Source organism: Oryctolagus cuniculus, chromosome 5, assembly GCF_051225735.1.
Source record: "Oryctolagus cuniculus isolate XC-2025 breed Fujian yellow rabbit chromosome 5, ASM5122573v1, whole genome shotgun sequence".
Lineage (NCBI taxonomy): Eukaryota > Metazoa > Chordata > Mammalia > Lagomorpha > Leporidae > Oryctolagus > Oryctolagus cuniculus.
In genome coordinates this window covers 169,339,155-169,359,584 of record NC_142871.1, presented here as the reverse complement: position 1 = coordinate 169,359,584, position 20,430 = coordinate 169,339,155, and the positions used below count along the sequence as shown (strand labels likewise).

General features: G+C 47.1%; 1 protein-coding gene across 21 annotated transcripts in view; it reads right to left on the bottom strand.

The window, feature by feature from the left end:
• The window catches only part of EXOC2 (exocyst complex component 2), a 248,073-nt gene that overhangs the window by 152,954 nt on the left and 74,689 nt on the right, over positions 1–20,430 (bottom strand). For 20 of the 21 annotated variants that reach the window (XR_016234397.1, XR_016234395.1, XR_016234396.1 and 17 more), the window contains 4 exons: positions 11,484–11,564; positions 2,299–2,444; positions 2,096–2,177; positions 1,283–1,385 (listed from right to left, as the gene is read on the bottom strand). Coding sequence is in view for 16 of the 21 variants with exons in the window: in XM_089333481.1 (XP_089189607.1) it covers positions 1,283–1,385; positions 2,096–2,177; positions 2,299–2,444; positions 11,484–11,564 (412 nt within the window). In the remaining 5 variants the exon portion in view is untranslated. Of the gene's footprint in view, positions 1–1,282; positions 1,386–2,095; positions 2,178–2,298; positions 2,445–11,394; positions 11,565–20,430 lie in introns of all 21 variants that reach the window. The other variant, XM_089333494.1, reaches the window with a different exon arrangement.

Here is a 20,430-nt window from a genome sequence, read left to right as displayed (position 1 = left end):
GCCTCCGGAGCCCTGAGGGGCTTCTGAACCCCACTGCGCCACAACGCAGGTCCCTTGACCTGGTTTTTGGTTTTACTTTTCTAGTTATCGATGACTAAAAATTTGAACTAAAAAGGTAATAGAGCTGCTCAGTGTCTTCTCAAAGAATCAGAAATAATACAATGATTAAAAAAAAAGTAATGTATTACTGACACTCTTATTCTTCACCCTTTAAAAAGACGGGGACAAGGCAGTACAAGGAGCCATCTAAAAGCACCTTTGGTCCCTGCGCTTGCATGGTGGGTGTGATGCGTGTGCCCTCGCGAGGTGGCTGTTGGGTTACAGGACACACAGAATGGCCCTGTGCTGAGCTGGCTAGGCCCCACACACTCTGCAGCTATCCATCCATCGCCCTACATTCTGCTACTGGAGCCACGCCCACCAGCTTTCCTCTTGGGCAACCCCAGAGTTGCCACTCCCACCAGAACCTGGGTGCGACACACCCGTCCCCTGCACAACTTCCCGTGCCTGGAGTTCACAGGGCAACCACCACTGGACGCATAAGTGCACACAGGCCAGTACCACTGACAGCCACAGCTACTCAATAAACCACTGATTAAACAGAAGTTACAACACTTACAAAGTACCGGCTCACGGTGACAGCAAAGGCCACACTCAAAATATCCCAGCAGAAAGCAAAGTTGATACTTTACACTCACAGACACAGAAAGCTTGCCACTTAGAGGCTTTGTCCCCAAGCCCTGGGATAAGCCACACAGACGTAAAAATTAGCAACTGCTGATGCGCCAGGTGCTGTTAAACCCTCCAGCGTACCCCTGATCTGAGAGCTCAGGAACCCTGGTTCCGTTAGCCAACGCGCCTGCTTCCCAGGCTGCCCCTCCCCGCTGTGACGGCCATCTCTGTCCTACTCAGCACTGCTGCTTTGTTCTGTTTTTCTGTTCAGATTCCGCACTCCGTGGCTTCCATAATGTGGAGCAATGTGGAGCCCTCCAGAGCTCCTGCAGTGCGGCCGGTGTGCCACAGATCCCGCTCTCCACCACGCAGGGCCCCGGCTCCGTGGCCTGCGCTGTCTGTGGAGTGAGATGCCCCATCAGCCGGGGGACGAGGCTGGCAGGACCTTCCGACAGCAGAAAGTGAGCTCTCCACATGGCTCCCCCATTCGTTAGCCTTCCCTTCCCCACTGCCTCAATCTCCTCACTTCCTGCAAGCAGCTTTAAGAGTTCCGGCTGCATCAGCACGGAGCCCATGTCAGAGCTCTGTCAGATGCTTGCACAAGGTTTACCTTATGTAGCGTTTCTGGTCATGCAAAGTTGACGGTGTCTCCAGCAACTTAGCCAGCAGCAACTCTCTCAGAGCCTCGATTCGCGTTTCCACTTGAGCATAGTCTGTGAAAGAGGAGGAGAACGGACACGCTTCCTGGAATGGGAACTCTAAAAAATGAAATTTCGGAAACACAGACCAGGGGCTGTTTCGGGGGGCGGGGGTAGCCTGAGAAGTACAGGGACCTCTCTGGAGCCACCGAACCCCCATTCGGGAGTGGGTTCCACGCAGACGCATTTGTCAAGCTCACTGACCTGTGACATGTAAGGCCTCTGCATTTCACTGCACGGAAAATTCACCCATTAAAAAAACGCTTTCTGGGTCCTCACAGACCTCGTTTCTTTGAGTCAGCAGAGCCCTGGGATAAGGCCTCACCACAGGGCATGGCGGCTCTTCTTGTTTTCTGTGAGTCTGGCATTAGATGTAATTCTAAAGGTACTGAGTGTGGTTTTAAGTAAGGTCAGAATTCAGAGCCACCCTGGCCTCTCTGTGAGCACGGATTAAACTGTGAGCCTCCATCTCTCTACAGTATCCGTCGCTGTCCGTCCCAGTAAAAACAGCCCTGTAACAGCATCGTGGCTAACAAAGCGGCGAACAGCCTACCGGCCCTGGAGGAGCCGCTCACCAGCACCGCCTGCGGCGGGAAAGCCAGGACGTCCTTTGCCATGCGACTGCTTTACAATCGCACACAAACAAAACTACAGTGCACGCAGCATTCCTCGCGGCACGCATTCCGCACCCTCCCTGTCTCGGGAAAGCAATAAACAAGTCTTACATTTCTTGAAAACTTGCACCTCCGTTTTCCCAAAGAGAGACTTGGCCTTTTCGTAGTCGTTAATCACCACATCATAATCACCCTTGAAAATAAAGACACATTTGGGGGACTGTCAGTAAAGCATCACGCAGACGTCTGGTGGAGGTTTTTAAAAACATGTTAACAAGCCGTCAGAGTCTACAACACGGAAGTGGGCACCCTACCTTCTGAATATTCCTTTCAATATTTAGAGGCAGGTTGAAGAGGAACTTAAATCGCTGGAGCACATTGAGGGCGTTTCTGGTGGAATCTGCCTTGTCCTTTCGGCCTAAGACTTCCTGAAACAACGTGTCCGCGGTGTTGCTCGCCCCTGTTTTAGACGGAGAGAAAAAGAAACCCAGGTGAGAGCTGCTTTTCAACAGAAAATGCGTCAGACTGCTGTTAGCTTTACTTTCAAACCCAGATAGACTTTCCTTTCTTAAAAGGAAAGCTATATTGGAGATCATTTTTGGTTTGCTAAAATAAAATTTCCATTTTGCCTGCTTAAGTCTTTTCATATGCTAAGAATGGTATCCAATTAAAAGCAACCATATTTCCCAGACCCAAATAAATTCTTCAAGGTGAGCCTGCGTTTGTGTCAGTTACTCTTCTACACTCGACAGCAATCACAGGCCGTAAGTTACTGCAGACTGTACAGGTAAAACACAGATGCCCGTGTGCACACACACGCCAGCTACATTCCACAGGTCCAATCTCTGCTTACTGAGTAATGAAACAAGGAACACAGTTTTCAGACAAGCTGCTCAAACCAATATTTTAAAAGCAGTCCCCTTTCTTGGCAGAATTATCTCTTGGTGTAGCAGGCACAGAAAATTACATACGCAATTGGAAACGACAAACTTCAGCACAGTGCCATTGACTGTTTTCTAAATCGGCTAATTCTTATAAAATTACACATGAACTTGACATTCCGTAAGTTCTCTTTAGACTTTAAACTCTATTAATCACTGTAACGAAAGATGTGCTCTACCTAAAGCAAAATGTGCTGTGCATAAAAACATTTTAAACTTTGCAACTTGCGAATTATTTTTAATTAGCCACAAAGAAGGGGGAGAAAAAGGATAAACTGTTTTCGGGCGGTTTGATGGCTGCCTGTAGCTTGTAAAAAGTCTCTGCGTTATCTGGTCTAGTGACTATACTTTAAGCAAAGATGAAAAGCTGGCCTCAGTCTCACTGGGTGGCATGCCATACTCTCAGCCCGCACCGTGGGTGGCCCGATGGCCTCAGAAGCCTTCTCTGTAGCAGGACTGTTTTAGCTAAATAATGTTTAAATTCTGTTGAAATTTTAAAGGCCTGATATAAAAACTTTGTTTTGTCAAGATAGCTGTTTTCACCACATGCTATTTAATGTAGAATGCTAGATTTCTATTACAGGATGAGAAAACAATACGTTTCTTCCTGGCCATCAAGCACACAATGCAGGCTACCCGCTACCCGAGCACCTGGAATCGGATCAGGGTGAAACATTTTTTTCTTCAGAGAAAATTATTTTAAAGTATTTGTTTATCATTTTAAAGGTATAAACTCCATAAACTGAGGCATCCTAAATGAAACACACACACACATGAATGTGACTGAATCTTTCTAAAAGGTTGCTTAAGTTTAAGGTTTAGAGGTTAAATTATCCAGCACTTTTTTTTTTTGTAGTGATGGAATCTATGGGAAAATATGTACGAGTTCAAAATTAGATTTTCTCCTCTTTTATTTTTTTAAGTTAATTTAAAAAAAACTAGTGACTAATAATTTTAACTCCTATAACACGTACGAAATGCGCAGAGGGAGAAAATACATTTATAATCAAATAAAAGAGAAATATTTTATAGAGGAAAAGATAGTCAGAAATTATAAACTAAATACATATACTTAGATGTGGATAATTTCAATTTATGCCATCAGTGAGAAATTTAAGTTATAAAACTATAATTTATAGACAACTTCTGCCTCTAAGCTATTATTCTGCTGTGAATTTTATTGTGATGGTAACTGGATAGTACATCCAGGATTAAAATACAGGAGAGCAGTGAAAGGAAGGCTCATGCAAGCGGCTCACCAGAAAATCTCAAAATGTACGCAACATTTCTCTTCTCTCGGGCTGTAAACAAGACAACACAACTACGCTCTTCCCAGGTTCGGCAGACAGGTGGGAGGTGTCGGGTGCGTGACAAATTTTTCCAGTCAGATGAATCAGTTAATTCACAAGCTTTTATTGGAATTCCACTCCCAGGCGAAGTTCCGGGTCCCAACAGAGCAGGGCCGGGAAGTCCTGCATCAGAGGTGGGGAGGGCTCCTTTTATAGATACAGGACGTGGGGCTAAGGGTTGAGGCAGGTCTGATCCTCACTGGTTGACCTTTAGGCACCCGCGGGGACCCTGACAAGCACTTTTCGTTCCCAGAAGTGCGGGCACGGACTCTCCATTCCTGGAAGTGCAGGCCTTCTCTCCGTAGGGATCCCAAAGCTGCCCACAGGGCCCTCTGCACACCAGCTGTAGAGTCATCTGAAGACTGCCACCCACCTTGTCACACCAAGGACACCCAGCTCTGCAGCAGCCGGCAGGTGTGTGAATGCCCACAAAATCTAACAGGTCCACATGGTGGTGGCCTAACAGGCTGCAGAACATACCTGGGTGTGCAGTCGCCAGGACTGAGCAAGCCTAGAACTGAACTCAGTGTCTGCTCCCTGGGCCAGTCTCAACACCACTCCACTTGGACAGGACTATCCCTGGCGCAGTCACACAGGAGCCCCAAGAACTAAGGACCACGCTTCTGCAGCAAAAGTGGAGCGGGGAGACTTTCCTCCAGCATCACACACCAACCAGCGGCGTTCACACCCACCAGTGACCTGGTATCAGCCGCGATGAAAAAAAGAAAGAAAAGAAACCACTGTCAGCTGCACCGGAAGGAACCCGTCACCCAGGAAACCCGAGCCTGCACTGCCAGCAGTGTCTTATCTCCAGCATGTTCCTTTTGGGGCAACCTCACGCGTTCTCATTTCTCTCTTGGTGCTGACACTTGGGTGTTCTCCACGTTGAGGGGACTGCGGGGGTGGGAGAGGACAGAGGAAGACCTCCCCTCCACTCCCAGCCTGTGTCACAAATTGTCTCAGGGACAGGCAAGTCGAGTGACGTTAGAAAATGTAACACTTAGGACACCTGGAAATGAGGTGGGCAGCACAGATACCCAAACTCACAGCAAAACCAGGACCACCAGGAGACCTAACCAGCGGCCAGCTGTGTGCCAGCGTCGGCAGATCCGTGACGTCATGGCCCGACGTGGCAGCATTACCCCAGTGATGAACTCCTGCTTACGCCATGCCTGACACTGGAATCCGGGGCTCGGCATTCAGTACCCAGACCGGCTCTCACGGCTCCCGAGGGCTAGTCCTCCCCACCGCTCCTCCGCATCTCTTCCGGTCAGGCTGATGGCCTGCAATCCACCACCTTGCAGACCGGGAAAGGCTAAGATTAGGGTTGCTTTGTTTGTTTAGTGCCAGCTGTTAAATGCTTACCAGTCAGCTGCTGGGTGGGAGTCAGCCTCTTTCTCACAGCGTCCACTCACTGATACTTTTTCACTTCCTTGACTTTTACTTTCTATTTACACAGGGTGCTCAGGCTGAATCTTTCAGTCCTGCCAACGCAACCACCCGACTGTGCCAGTGACAGCCACGTCCAGATCAAGACACCCTGGGCAGCTGACGTCAAGTCTTTGAGAGAGATTTTCACTAGACGTGCAAACTGACAACTACTGGCGGCTAGGCACTAAGACCTCACATGTGTTCCTGCAGGACAGGATCCGTTTTTAGTCCCATTTTATGGTGGAGGCAACTGGAACACAGAGACTATTCAAGCTGCCCAATTCCGTGCAGCAAGGAGCTCGCGAGAGCTAGAAAGGGCCAGGCTGGAAGGACCCTCGGGAGTCTCCAGCCCAAATGCCAGAACTCCAGCTGCATCTGCCTCTTCTCCACTCCTCCCCTCTTGCCTCAGGTCTGTTCCTTCTTCCTCCACTGGCGGCCAGGAACCCAGAAGTTGTCCCTGACTACTTCCTTTTCCTTGCCTTCTACCTCCACCAGTGACCAGATACTGCCTGCCTCATCTCAACGCTTCTCGCCTGTCATTCACTCTACTTTGGTTGAACGTCCTCAACAAGTGCGCCTCACGTCACTGCCACACACTCCCACGAGGTCTCTCTTCTCGCCTCCGGAGGCTCCCTCCTAACCGTTCTCAGTGCAGGTGGAACGTGTTCTCCAAAAGCCTCATCAGATGCCCTGCTGGACTCCTCCCATGGCTCACCATGGGTCTTCAGGATAAGTCCACACTACCGTCCAGGAAGTCTGCCCTGGGTCACAGTCCCTCTCCTCTCTGAGACTCCCACACACACACACACGCACACACACGCACACACAGCGCTGGCCCTGCAGAGATGCACCTGCATCAATCCGCTCAGCCGCCCTCCTGCCGGCCTCCGCCTGTCCCGCCACTTCTGCCCCCCTTTCTAGATACACGTGACCATCTGGGTATCGGCTCCTTGTGCACCTCGGGACACATCCTAGGATGACTGCCAGCAGGGCATCAGTGCACAGGAACTTGATCACCAGCTTATGTGTGTCATTCACCAGGAAGCTATGAACTTGCAGAAGTAGAGTGCAGGTTTGATCTTTACAGCCCGAGAATCCAATAAAACGTTTACAGAGCAAGGACCACCACTCCACCTTTGAGTCAACACTGGTTATTTTTCTACTGGGAGGTGGCACAGCACAGTACAGGCATGCCTCGCTTCGCACAGCGTGTGGGACCACAATGGCTATGCCAGCTGAGACTCAGCAAAGAGACTTGATCATCAGTGGGAGATTTTCAGTTGTTCTGCTGACTTCTGAAAACTTTTCCTGGAGCAGGGGAGGGTGGCTTTAGCTTAGCGATCAAGACACCTGTATCCCACTCTGGAATGTCTGGGGCTGCTCCTCAGCTCTGGCTGCTGACGCTCGCTTCCAGCCAGTGCAGATGCTGGGAGGCAGGGTGGATGGCTCCAGGAATCGGGGCCTGTCACCCACAGGAGAGACCTAGACTGTGTCCAGCTCTTGGCTCCAACCCCAGCCCAGCCACAGCTGGAGCATGGAAGTGATCGAGTGAGCCAGCAGCTGGGGGTTCCCTCTTCTGCCTCTCTCTCACTCTCTCTCCAACTCTCAAATAGTCACTTAAAAACAAAACTCAGCTAAATTTGTCTAACGTTTAAAAAAACCTGAAATATTAAAAACTCACTTTTGGTTATAAATGAATAGGAAAATGAAAAGTCAAACCAATACTTATTTAGTTCACTACAAACTGAAACACTGAGAGCACGAAAAATTAGAGTGATTTACTACTCTGTGCAGCCCGAGCTTACGTTCCCTTTCTGTCCTGAGATTTACCAGGTATCTTCGCTGTTCTTTGGTGAATGATCATGCCCCCGTCTGGGTGTGAGCTGGCTTCCAACAGCTCACTCTTCGCACCTGCAGGGGCGTGAAACATCTCAGAGCTGCTTCAAGGATCACTTCCTTTGAGACATCTGCCGCTTTCCTCCCCAACACTTCCCTCACTCATGCCGGCAGGTCGCCTAACTGCACATCCTGACTCTCCAACAGCAGTCAGAGTCACGTGTCCACCATCAGCTCTTTCTCCTGTAACTCCATTTATCTTAGATCTGAATTTCACATACAGTGTCATAACAGTTTCATCTCTGTGTGCCAGTTCCAGTCTCTTATCCACTCATGTAAAATGTCATGTGTGTTCGTCACCAGCAGACAAGTAGGCCAACACAGCCACAGACCTGGCTGTCTGTGCGTGAGCCGGAAAACATGCACAGTGTTGAGTCCTGAAGCAAGTGACAGGGCTGCTCTCGCATCACAGCCCACGTCTGCCCTCACCTGGTGAGCTGCGGCCTGAAGAGCCAGCAAGGAGTCCCTGTGCATACACTGTGCTGACTGGAACCCAACGGAGTTGTTGGAAAGTGGGTGCTATTTAACTGAACTGTAGTCACTGAAATGTGTGCATATCAAAACCACACATGGGGCCAGCGCTGTGGTGTAGAAAGCTAAGCCTGCGCCTGCAGTGCCAGCATATGGGTGCCAGTTTGAGTCCTGGTTGCTCCACTTCTGATCCAGCTCCCTGCTAATACACCTGGGAGAGAAGAAGATGGCCCCGTGCTTGGGCCTCTGCACCCCACGTGGGAGACCCAGAGGAGGCTCCTGGCTCCTGTGCCTCCTGGCTTTGGATCAGCACAGCTCCAGCCACTGCAGCCATTTGGGGAGTGAACCAGAGGATGGATGATCTCTCTCTCTCTCTCTCTTTTTGTCTCTGTCTCTGTCTGTAACTTTGTCTCTCAAATAGACAAATAAATCTTTAAAAAAAAGAAGGAAAGAGAGAGAGAGGGGGAGGGAGGGAGGGAGGGAGGGAGGAAAGCAAAGCAAATAAAAGTAAAGTAAAGAAAAAAAACCACACATGGCATGGACCACCGGTATTTTAGAGCCAGATTCCAGGACATACATTACAGCCACTTATGACCTTATGTAACTTATTTAATCTTCTGGGCTTCAAGTATGTCATCAATAAAATGGAGATAATGCCACAAATTCCATAGAGCTAGATATATGTAAACTATCAGAGCGACACCTGACCCTTAGTAAGTACTACGTAAGTTTTAGCCATTACTACCATAACTATGACCACAAATACTACCCCGTCTACATCTTTGCTGGCTGAGACAGTGGTCACTAGCCATATCAGGGTACTGCAACTTACAGTTAATTAAACTAAACTAAAACTCTGGAGTCAGTTTTCCAGCCGTCCTAGCCACATCTGAAGTGCTCAACAGCTACACTCTCATCATTGCACAGCCCTAGAACAGACAAAAGCACAGAGGTGGATGTGTGAAATCGATGTAAAAATTTATAGTCATCCCTGGTTTGAAACCAAGAAGGAATTATTAAGTTCAAAGGCAGACGTGAGAACTACGTCACTGAAAACAAGACATCTCAGTGAAAGATGTCAGCACTGATGGATTCTGAATAAAATGGGTTAAGCTTCTTGTAGCCAATATTATCCTTCAGAAACTTAGCTACAGCGAGAAAGAATGCCTCACTTAAGACAAAGAAGGAAAGCTCTCCTTAAATAACAAAACCAAAGACACTTTCATATTAAATTAGCATGGAATTATATGTAAGACAGTAACAACCTACGCAAACCGAGTTCTGTTCATACTAACTTAATCTTTCCTTGCCCCCCCCCCAAAAAAAAGAAATTAAATTTTCAATATTATTCCCACAACTATTTTTCCTGATTCTAACTCTCTGCAGTCTTGCCTCGAGTTCCACGGCACTTGGCAGCCTGGACACTGGGACAGTGCACGGTGGGCAGTGTACTTGAGGTGCGAGGTCTGCTCCCTCCTGGCCTTGACCCCCAGGCCGCCACAGCACAGGACCCACAGCCAGTGTGAGACCTGAAGTAGCAAAACCTTCACCTCAGAAAGCAAGCACCAACATCACGCTGATGAAGAGCGCTCCTGGAAAAGTGGAACTGTTATGAAGAAATGTATTTAGAGAATTTTTACCCCAAAAGGTCCTGAAGAAGGAGTCTCATAAAGAAGTGACCATTTGTGCTAAGCTCAACTTTATCCACAAAGGACAAACTTACATAGTTTACACAGACAGCTTATATTGCCCATTTCTAAAAAAAATTTCAGGGTTATAAGGAATATAACTTCCTTTACAATTTTCACACCGCAAATCCCGAGGGAGGATTTCCCAAACAACTCTTTACACGACAAAAAAGTTACCTCACCATCTTACGTTAGGCTGGACACAGCAGACAGACCTCAGCAGTCTCTAAACCTGAACAAGTATGTCCTTTGCTGAGACAATTATGTCAGCTGTTCCTACAAGTCGCCTTTCAAAACCCAGTGGAGGAGCGGAGGAGAGAGGGAGACAGATGCTGCCTGGGACACACACATCCCCACGGGTCTGAATCCTCACTCCATGTCCTATTCCACGCGCCTGCTGGTGTGCACCCCAGGAGGCAGCTGGCGATGGCTCGACCGCTTGGGTTCCCAGCCACCCACAGGGGAAACCGGGACTGAGTTCCTGGCTTTGGCCTGGCCCAGCCCCGGCTTGTGGCCATCTGGGGGAGTGAACCAGAGGACAGAAGATTCTCTCTCTGTGTAACTCTGACTTTCAAATGAATAAGTACATCTTAAAAAAGAAAAGAAAAGAAAATATCCTTCCAAGATCCCAGGACCTCGGAATACCCAGCTACAGCGTACACAGAAACAGTGTCAGTGACTATTTTTTTGGGTTGAATCCAGAATACACTCATCTTAACAAAATAGGTGATTGGTTCCCAGAGACAGGGCCAAGACAAGTGATAATAATAGAAATAATAATAAGCAGAGAGGAAAAAGTGAAGTGCTGTTATTTACGATGAGATACAAGCACTCGAATTCTACTCTCAAGGAAAGTCTACCCCACGCTAAAGCTTCTTCTTTCTGACATCTCTGACTCCCCAGGCTTGCGAGCAGGTGTCTGCATAAAGCCAGAGAATGCGCTCCCTGGGCAGAGGCAGCTGCGTTTCACAGCCGTGCGGTCACATACGCTAACAATCTCAAGTGAGGCTACACTCAACCCAGCTTCATGAGGAAATCCACATGACTGTCTCATGCCCAACACTTATCGTGCATGTGAGAGAGGGTGTGTTACTTTTTAATCACCTGCTATTTCAATAAAGATTAATTAATCTGATAAGTAGTTGAGACCGAGAGTTGGGCGGTGGGCAGGACTCAAAACTGGCATGTACCAGTTGCTCCCAGGCCCATAATGTTTACAGAGTGTCCCAGAGTTAGACACAGGGAGGAAAAAAAAAACAATTCACGATGTAAACAAATAAACAGATGACACCTAGGCTGTCCATCATTCTGGCAGCTGGCGTCATGCACGTCTACACAGCAGAAACCTGAAGGTGGCCTCTGGCAGGCTCTTTGGTCACTGACAATCCCAGCTATCGCCTCGGCGTTTTCTCTGTGGCTGACGATGCCATTAATATACCATTAATATACCGGCCTGCTTCATGGTGGCCAACTGTACTTCTTAAGGAATATACTGGCTTGTTTTCAAATTATGATTTGATTTCTCATAAATAAAATGCAAACAGAAGCAGAGCGTTCATTCTCGATGTTTCCATTTCCCTTTACGCTCATTTACATCATTACTATTTAGAAATAAAGACTAAATCGCAACTGACCGCCTTGCTCCATAAAATCAGGTCCCAGCATGATGTTAAAGCTCGTTACAAAGTCCATAAATAGTCCTGGGCAGCAGGGCAAAACTCACTATTCAGAACACTCTCCAGTTTCTGCGTCATGGATCCTCCAACTTTTTCCGTTCCATCCGCTTCTAGTTTTTGATGGATGGCTAGGGAAAAAAAAAATCCAGTTTAAAATGTAGGCCACTTTAACGGGTGGGAATATATCATATCAAAATGACATTTTTAAACAGCTCTAAAAAACAGTCCTGTGGTTTCCACCACCGAAACGGAGCACAAACATGCAACACTCCGCAGAGTCCCCAGCAGACACCAGGCTGAGTTGTTCACAAACACGACGGAAACAGCACACACGACACACACTCAACCGTCCGGTCTTCAAGACTGAGTGCAGAACTCCCTGGACGAAAAAGAAAAGCGAATCTTAGGGCATCCTTGGTCTTGGGACCAGTATGTGGGATATCTGGCCACAGGAAAGTGGATTCACCACTTGCAAAGCAGAAGACTATTTGGAGTCCATCCATCCCATCAATTTCAGTTTCAGCCCTGGGAGCTAGAGCATGGCAAAACACATATTATTCGTGTTCCATTCACAACAAATGACTTCCCTGGAGGCTCCAGAGAACTACCTAGCAAGATCTGTCCCCCTCTGACAAAGATTATTGGGAAATCACCTAATAATTTGTATTTAGGGGCCTGGCACTCTGGCGCAGCAGGTAAAGGCACCAACTACAATACTGACATTCCATATGGATGCAGATTCAAGTCCTAGCTGCTCTACCGCCTATCCAGCCCCCTGCTAATGTGCTTGGGAAGAGCAGCAGCAGATGGCCCAAGTCTTTGGGCTCCGGAAACTTCGTAGGAGACCTGCATGAAGCTCCTGGCTTTGACCTGGAGCAGCCCGAGGCACTGTGGCCATTTGGAGAGTGAACCAGCAGAGGGACAATCTTTCTCTGTCTCTTTGAATCCCTCTCCCTTCCTCTGTAACTCTGCCTTTTAAATAAATTTAATCTTTCAAAAAATTTATATTTAAAAACGGTTGCCCTCTGAAAAGGAGAGGCTTTAAACAAGACGCATCAGACTCTTTAGGAGAACTGAGAAAATTTTCAAAACAAAAAAGGCTGAATATAAATTCAAATTCAGAACTGTGACATAATAAAAACATCAAGGCAATCATTAATTGAGAGGTGATCAAAACTCAAACACTGTGGGAAGCCTCTAACGTATGTATATTGCAAGTACATTCTCATTTCATTTCTGTTTTTCAGATGGAAAAATTATAGCTCCAAAAAAAATCTAACAAACTGACTTAGCAAAACCCAAACTGTGAACTTAACTAGTGCAATCCCAACCCAGCGTCCATGTAGCCTGGGCACCAGCTGCACTGTGCTCATATCTGCAAGATAAGAATGATCAACTTGTGTCCGCTGCAGTCACACTCAGCCGCAAACCAAGGGCCTCCTGTCCCCCCACACCCAGAATCCTTGCTCTTTCACAGAAAGTGCTCCAGCAAAGCCCGCAGGCAGGGTGCTCCTGCGGCCCTCACGGCCCGGCCGCACCAGGCACGCGCGGCTGTCCTCTGCGTTCGAATGGTTGAGTCCAGCTTCTCCAAAGGAGCTAGCAGGCTCTGCCGGAATCCACCACCCAGGTGGCTTAGAAATGACAATAAACAGGACAGTCTGTCTAGGAAAAGAAAAAAGGTGTGTGCTTCTCTTATCAGATCCTTCCACTCAACGCATTTCCTGTGACTGAGACAATTCTCTAACATTCAGGACTCGGACGCACCACAAACACATCCCCAACGGCCAACACCAGCTAGTTCTCTGCTCCTTCTCATTTTAATTTTTTATGTTGATCTTGTTCTTTTTATTTTTGCAAAGTCACCTCAAATTCTGCATGGAATTCTGAAATAGACTACTCTCTTCCAGGGAGGAAGGCAGACCCTGCTAAGTGCCAAAGACAAAGACTGCAGGCTCTGTGAGCGCCTCTGCTCGCGGCCAGCCAGTAAGCGCGCTCTGACCGCTCTCTACCCTGATGCAGAGGAACTGCGGGCCCGTGGTACTGTAGGACAGAGCAGCCGCTGCGTGCGCTTTGTCCCGCGCACCGCAGTGCCTCCCACCTCACGGCGGCCCTACTCAAAAGCAGCATGAAGAGAAATCACGCAGCCACACTTTCTGACGTTGACATAACCCATCAGTGATCAGCAGGTCAAGGGGAGGTGACCCTGGTCCCCCAGCTCAGTTTACAGCCCTTTCTGCTGACAAAGCAGCTTCCTCCCGCCCACGGCCACCACAGCAGAGCCACTGTCAGAGCTGTCAGCCAGGCATGAGGGCCGGGAGACACTGCGATCTGATAAAGGCAATCCTATTTTCCAGAAAATTAAACCAAATAACCCAGCGTCTGGTTCACTTGACCTTGTGTTTTCTCTGAAAACATTTTCAGTGGAATAACTCAATGAGCAGCTTGGTGCGGGATCACAGGTTTGTCACTGTTTCTAATCTATTACACTCAGCTATGGGAAGCACTGAACATCGCGGGTTTGTGTCTCGGGAACAAAACAGGTATGCGTTAAAGTATTCTTCAAAGAAAAGCCAAGGCTGCAGAAAGACTGCCTGTGGAGTCACTGAAATTATGCGATCCTTTTGCTTAACTCTTGAATAAATGTGAATGTCAGATCTGCAAATTCAATAAAAACATGCGCAATAACTGTCCATTCATTTACACAAATGCCATCATGAAATGAGGCATGAAGGAATGACACGTGTGTATGGGCAACATCTGTGCGGATCCAGTGTCAGGCACAAAGTTACATTCATACTCTAAGCGGTCTGTGTGAGAGGAATATTCAGACTGGGTCAGAGTTTGGCAAACTATTTCCATGAAGAACCAGACAGTAAATATTTTAGGCTTTGGGGGCCACGCAGGGCCTCTAACACAACTATTGCTACTACTGCTATTACTACCACTGTTACTAACACTACTGCTCCTACCAGTTCTTCCTCTCTTTTAAGCAACCCTTGAAAAACTTAGCCATGCTTCAGTCCTGGCTGTACAAAGACAAGCCATGGTCTAGGTTTTAGGCTCCTATGCCAGCATCTGAAAATGATACCTACTAAAGCAGGAAATGAGGGGTAGATCAGATGCATTAATACTTTAGATTTATAAACTCTGCCAAGCTTTTATCAGAGTGGCTAAATCATATAGAAATTATATTCACTGTGGTTGCTAATCTGGGATTCCTTTACCTTCTTCCCTGGTTGTACTGAAATCAACAGCAAATAAATAATTGCAACTACTACAAAGAAGACCGACCTGTAGGAATGATTCTCATATAGATAACTGGCTACCTTCATGTATCAACAGACACTAACAACAGAATGTGCCAGGAAGTCCGTTCTGGCCCACGCCGCCTGGAGCAGCAGCACCACAGGAAGACGGGGGAGAAGACAGAGGACAGAGAACAGTGAGGTGGGCAGCGTGTGCTGTCCACTCTGCTCTGGCCTCCTTGGATTCCATGAAAATTCACTCAGGCAGCTCTGGCCCACGGGCTTCTCAGAAAGAGCATGCGCCAATGCCGGGCCTGCAGAAACAAGCAACTGGACCAGTCACTAAAGCAAAGCCCAGGGCGGGTCGGGGGAGGGTCCCCAGGCAGGAGGCGAGGGCCCTGAGGGGCTCCAGAGCAGCCCACTCGGGACGACAGGTGTGAGCAGCGGCTCTAAGAGGCCGTAAGGACTGCCAGGGACACAGGCCAGCGCTGGGCCACAGTGGGTGGAGCCGCATATGGGTTTTGCTTCTTGTCCCGGCTCCCTGCTAATGTGCCTGGGAAAGCAGTGGAAGATGGCCCAAAACGTGGGCCCTGGAGGAAGCTCCAGGGTCCCGGCTTCGTGGCCCAGCCTCCGCCATAATGGCCATTTGGGGAGTGAACCAGCGGATAGACAATCTCTAACTCTGCCTTGCAAATCAATCAATCAAACTTAAAAAATAAAAATTAAAAAAGGCCACAAGGGACATGAAGTGGATGGCACAGCGGCTGCCATGGGAAAGGGGGGTCTGTGGCCAGCAGCATTTCTGTGGGATGCAGATAAGAACAACCCATACGGCGCAAGCGAGGTTAACACCACAGGGAGGTCGCGCCCGTTACGATTCTTGTCAAGTGCACGTAGGAAGAAATACAAAGCTTCAACCAAAGCATACAAACCTGAAGATAAGCAAGACTGCTGACTGCACGCCTGACTGGCATGGACTGGGCACGGGCCCGCTCCACACACCTGACTGGCATGGACTGGGCACGGGCCCGCTCCACACACCTGACTGGCATGGACTGGGCACGGGCCCGCTCCACACGCCTGACTGGCATGGACTGGGCACGGGCCCGCTCCACACACCTGACTGGCATGGACTGGGCACGGGCCCGCTCCACCAGAGAAGGACTGGGTGCTTCTGCAGGAGCAGGGAAAGCTCCCTAACCAAGGACAGCAAGGCGGGGTCTTCTTCCCGTCCACTCAGAACCATCGTCCTGCTCCCTCGTTTTTCTCATCGCCATTGACTCTGCTCCTTTTCTAACCACTTGGAGACTATTTCCCTAGAGCCAGCCCCGCAGGAAGTGGGAAGAAACTGGGAGAGGCACCCTCTCCCCACACAACTGAGGCACACCCTGGCAGAGACAGGGAGCCGGGCACCCCGCCAGGTAGCCGGAGCGGGGGAAGAGCAGCATCCCGAGACAAGCTGTAGTGACATCTGCCACAACACGCGGAACACTGGAAGAACTGAAGACACAAGTCATCGAAGGCAAAGGCTTATCAAGTGTGGGTGACAGGAATGAATACAGAGCTCACAGCCCAGTGCGTGCTGCCCAGGGGCTTCTCCTTTCTTTTTATGCCAGGCTATACCAATACATGTTTTAAATATTTAGGTTGAATAAAAAACAATCTATAGACTAAAGAGTTTATTGGTTTAGGATTTTTTTTTTCTCTCTGCAACATTGAAAGTTACTGGGTCAATTTCTTCAGAAAATAGTTCTCTCACAGCCAAGGGTTTGTGGCAAAAGACACTTTCAAACACACAAGAATTCGAAACATAAATGCACAAAAGACTTACCCTCCTGCTCAAAATTAAAAAAAAAAAAAAGCCAACGATAGGAAAGATGAAATATAGAGACAGGCAACAAACACTGAAGTCAACTACACTTACAGGTATATGCAGGAAGCTTTAAGCAGCTATAGCAAATGTTGCAAAATTAAATGTACAAGACAAAAATAAATCTAAAACGACTAAAATGGAAAAGGTAAAATAAGGAGCTAGTTCTATAGCTTCAAATTAAATTAACACCAGAAAAAAAGCAAGGAAAATAAAGAAGTGCTAAACTGTTGTCATATACAATAACAGCCAAAAGACATCCTGGAAAATAATTTTGGAACATTTCTCTCAAATCTAAAAACAATACAGTCTACGTAACAAAGAGGTTTTCCTCTTTTATTAAGAACAAAAATTAATAGACTCAAGAAAAAAGGAAAAGAACAAAAATTTCAGCTCTGACAAATATAAATGACTAAAATTCTTCTATTAAAAAGTAAAAGCTCTCAGAGTGGTATTTTAAAATGAAATAAAAATTCTGACTCATGCTGCTTTCAAGTCACATGCCAGAAACAAGTATCTGAACGGTCATAAAGAATATTGTGGGTAACAAACCAAAAAATGCATACAAAAGGAAAAGCATGAAATATTATTAACACTGGGTCATTCTGCAGTGAAGAATTTAATCTGCTCCCAAAAAGGACAGGCCACTGCCTTAGGCTCCAGGGAGATAACCCCTAAACTCCAGGAATGCCTTGCCTGATGAAAGTGCCCTGGGCCACACCCAGTAGTGTAACAGTGTGACTGACAGCCAGGGCTTGGGATCACTGGGAATCGCTTGACTGGGTAGCCAGCGACCAAGGTCAGCCATAAGGACTACTGACCTGTGTGCGTGACAGTGCCCCAGTAAAGACTCCGGGCACAGAGGCTCAGCCGGCTTCCTCACACCATACACTGTCACCGGGAAGGTCACGACCAGCTCCCAGTTCCTGTCCCGCGCACCTCTTCCTTGGGTGGTACAATTACAATTTCGCCTTCTCTGTGAAATAAGCCACAGCTGTACCCAAAACATTACTCAGTGAGCGAGTTCTGTCAGCTCTCCCAGCAAATCACAAAAGCTGGGCATGATTCTGGAAACAGCTTCTCATCCGCAAGAACCCGAGCCATCAAAGCTGCAAATTACACACACGCTTAGCATTCAAGGAAAAGCTTTCAGACTCGGGACTGAAGGGGGCCTGTCTGCCACGTATATAAGTGACCTGGATTTCAGCAAAACTGGTCACGCGCTGATAGCACATTATCGAACAGAGCATCCTCTCCTCTCCTCTCCATCTGCGGCACAGTCACAGGAAGCTGACATATCTTAGAAACACAGTCTCTGTTCACAATCCTGTGAAACTAGAAACTCACTAAAAATCTTCTAACAACTACTAAATTGAAGAAAAAATTAAAATGACAAGTTTTAAAATACAAAAGAAGTCTACACTAAAGAATGAGTGTTTAAACAATAAGGTAGAAGATACAAATAAACGGATAATGAAAAGGGTTTATACCATGAATCTTAAGTGATTTCAAAGTTATAAGGCAATGCTAAAAAAAGAAAACATTGATGAAATAGAGAACTACAAGGGGAAACCAAACTGAAATAAAGTGCAGAAAACAGAAAATTTAAAAGTATGTGTGTGTAGCCACATATTTAGATACATATATTATCTATTACATATATGTATATATCAACTACCAGTACTCACCCCTCCCCCCACGTCACAGACCCACCGCAGGGTCTCTGTAGGGGGACAACCACATACTAATGGCCTCCGGGAGATGATCAAATAGTTTGCACAAAGTACTACCTGCAGCCAAACACATTACAAGTCCCAGATAACAAGTCCAAGCAGTACAATGGAGAGAAAAGTAAATGATAGCAGGAGGAAAGAGACCAGCCAAACCCAAAGGGCGGGATATCCTTTAGCACACACGGCCTGTGTCTACGACAGGTCAACAGCACAAAGAAATGAGACAGGCCAGGGGAGGCAGGGAGCTGCTCTAGCTCCAAACCGGCAAAGAGACTGAAAAAGCAAACGAAAAGCCTGGCCTTTATTTGATCTTAATTTGGACAGATCAACTATAAAAATGAAAATCTGGGGACCGGCATTGTGACGTAGCATGTTAAACTGCCACATTCAACACTGGCATCCCATATGGGTACCAATTCGAGTCTTGGCTGCTCCACTTTTGATCCAGCTCCCCGTTAATGCAACTGGGAAAGCAGCAGAAAAGGGCCCAAGTGCTTGGGTCCCTGCACCCACATGGAAGACTTGGAAGAAGCTCCTGGCTCCTGGCTTCAGCCTGGCCCAGCCACTGCAGCCATCTGGGGAGTGAACCAGCAGGTGGAAAGTCTGTCATTCCTTCTCCCTCTGTAACTCTGCCTTTCAAAAAAATAAAACAAACCTTAAAAAAAAAGAAAGAAAATCTGAGGATAACAGGAGAAATTTAAATATGAACTGGGAAGCAGATGATGTTGAATAACTATTACTAATTTCGCTGGCTGTGATATCATATTGTGGCTGTGTAGGTAAGCGTCCCTATTGAGGCACTTGTGCTAAGGTACACAGCAGAGAAATGCCACACTGCTTGAGATCTGTTTTAAAACATCAGCAAACCCAACGATAAAAAATACTAATAAAGACATTATGGGGAGCATCAACAGCTGCTAACCCTAAGTGACATGGAGACGGACTATCCAAGGGTACTTGAAAAGGTTCACGGTAGGGGCCGGCACTGTGTGCAGTGAGCTATGCTGCCGCCTGCCAACACCAGCGTCTACACAGCTGCTCTGCTTCTGATCCAGCTCCCTGCTAACACATCTGTGAGGCAATGGAGGATGAAACCTGCACGGAGCTCCAGGCTCCTGGCTCCAGCCTGGCCCAGCTCCAGCCACTGCAGCCATCTATCACTCTTTCAAATAAATAAATAAATCTTTAAAAAAAAAAAAAAAGTTTGGGGCCAGAGCTGTGGCTTAGTGGGTAAGGTCACCACCTACAATGCTGGCATCTCACATGGGTGCTGCTGGTTCGAGTCCTGGCTGCTCCACTTCCAATCCAGCTCTCTGTTAAGTCCCTGGGCCCCTGTACCTGCGTGGGAGACCTGGAAGAAGCTCCTGATTCCTGGCTCCGGATTGGCTCAGCTCAGGCTGTTTTGGGCCTTATGGGGAGTGAATCAGTGAATGGAAGACTTCTCCTCACCCCCCTTCTCTCTCTGTCTCTGGCTTTCAGATAAATAATTATTTTTAAAAAGTTCATAGTAAATTGAATTAAAAGAAAATTTTACTTTAGTGCAAAAAATGTGTAAATCCATGCATATGATTAAACTCTTTCCAATTTTACACATCTGAAGAAGTCTTTATTTTGCTTTTGTTTTTAAAAGGTATTTTCATGATGCATATTTTCTAGGTTAAGGGACAGTGCTTAGTGCTGCACTCTGTATTTTTATGGGGTATAGAAATCTAGGTTGAGGGGCATCCTTTATCAAGCCCCAGCTTTCAGAATGTCAAACTCTTCATAATAGAAAAGTAAAACAATTTTCACATGTAAGGCAAAAGACATTTCCAGACATGTAAGAATTCAATCAGCTCTTTCAAATTTTGAACAAGTCCACAGCCCACCAGGAGTTCATACACACAGAGGAACACAGCTGTATGATTCTGCATAATACTAACACTAAGTGCCTGCCCAGCAAAACATTTTCAAAAACTACAGATCAATCTCACTTAAGATAATTCTTGGAAAAAATTATAAAATGCTACTAATAAATCAAATGCTACTGTAAATAAGTATGATCATCCAGGAGAGGTTTTAGCTGAAGAAAATAGGTTTCTAACATATACAACTCTCTACCCGATATAATACCAGTTGTGCAATGTAAGCTAAGAAAAAAGACCAA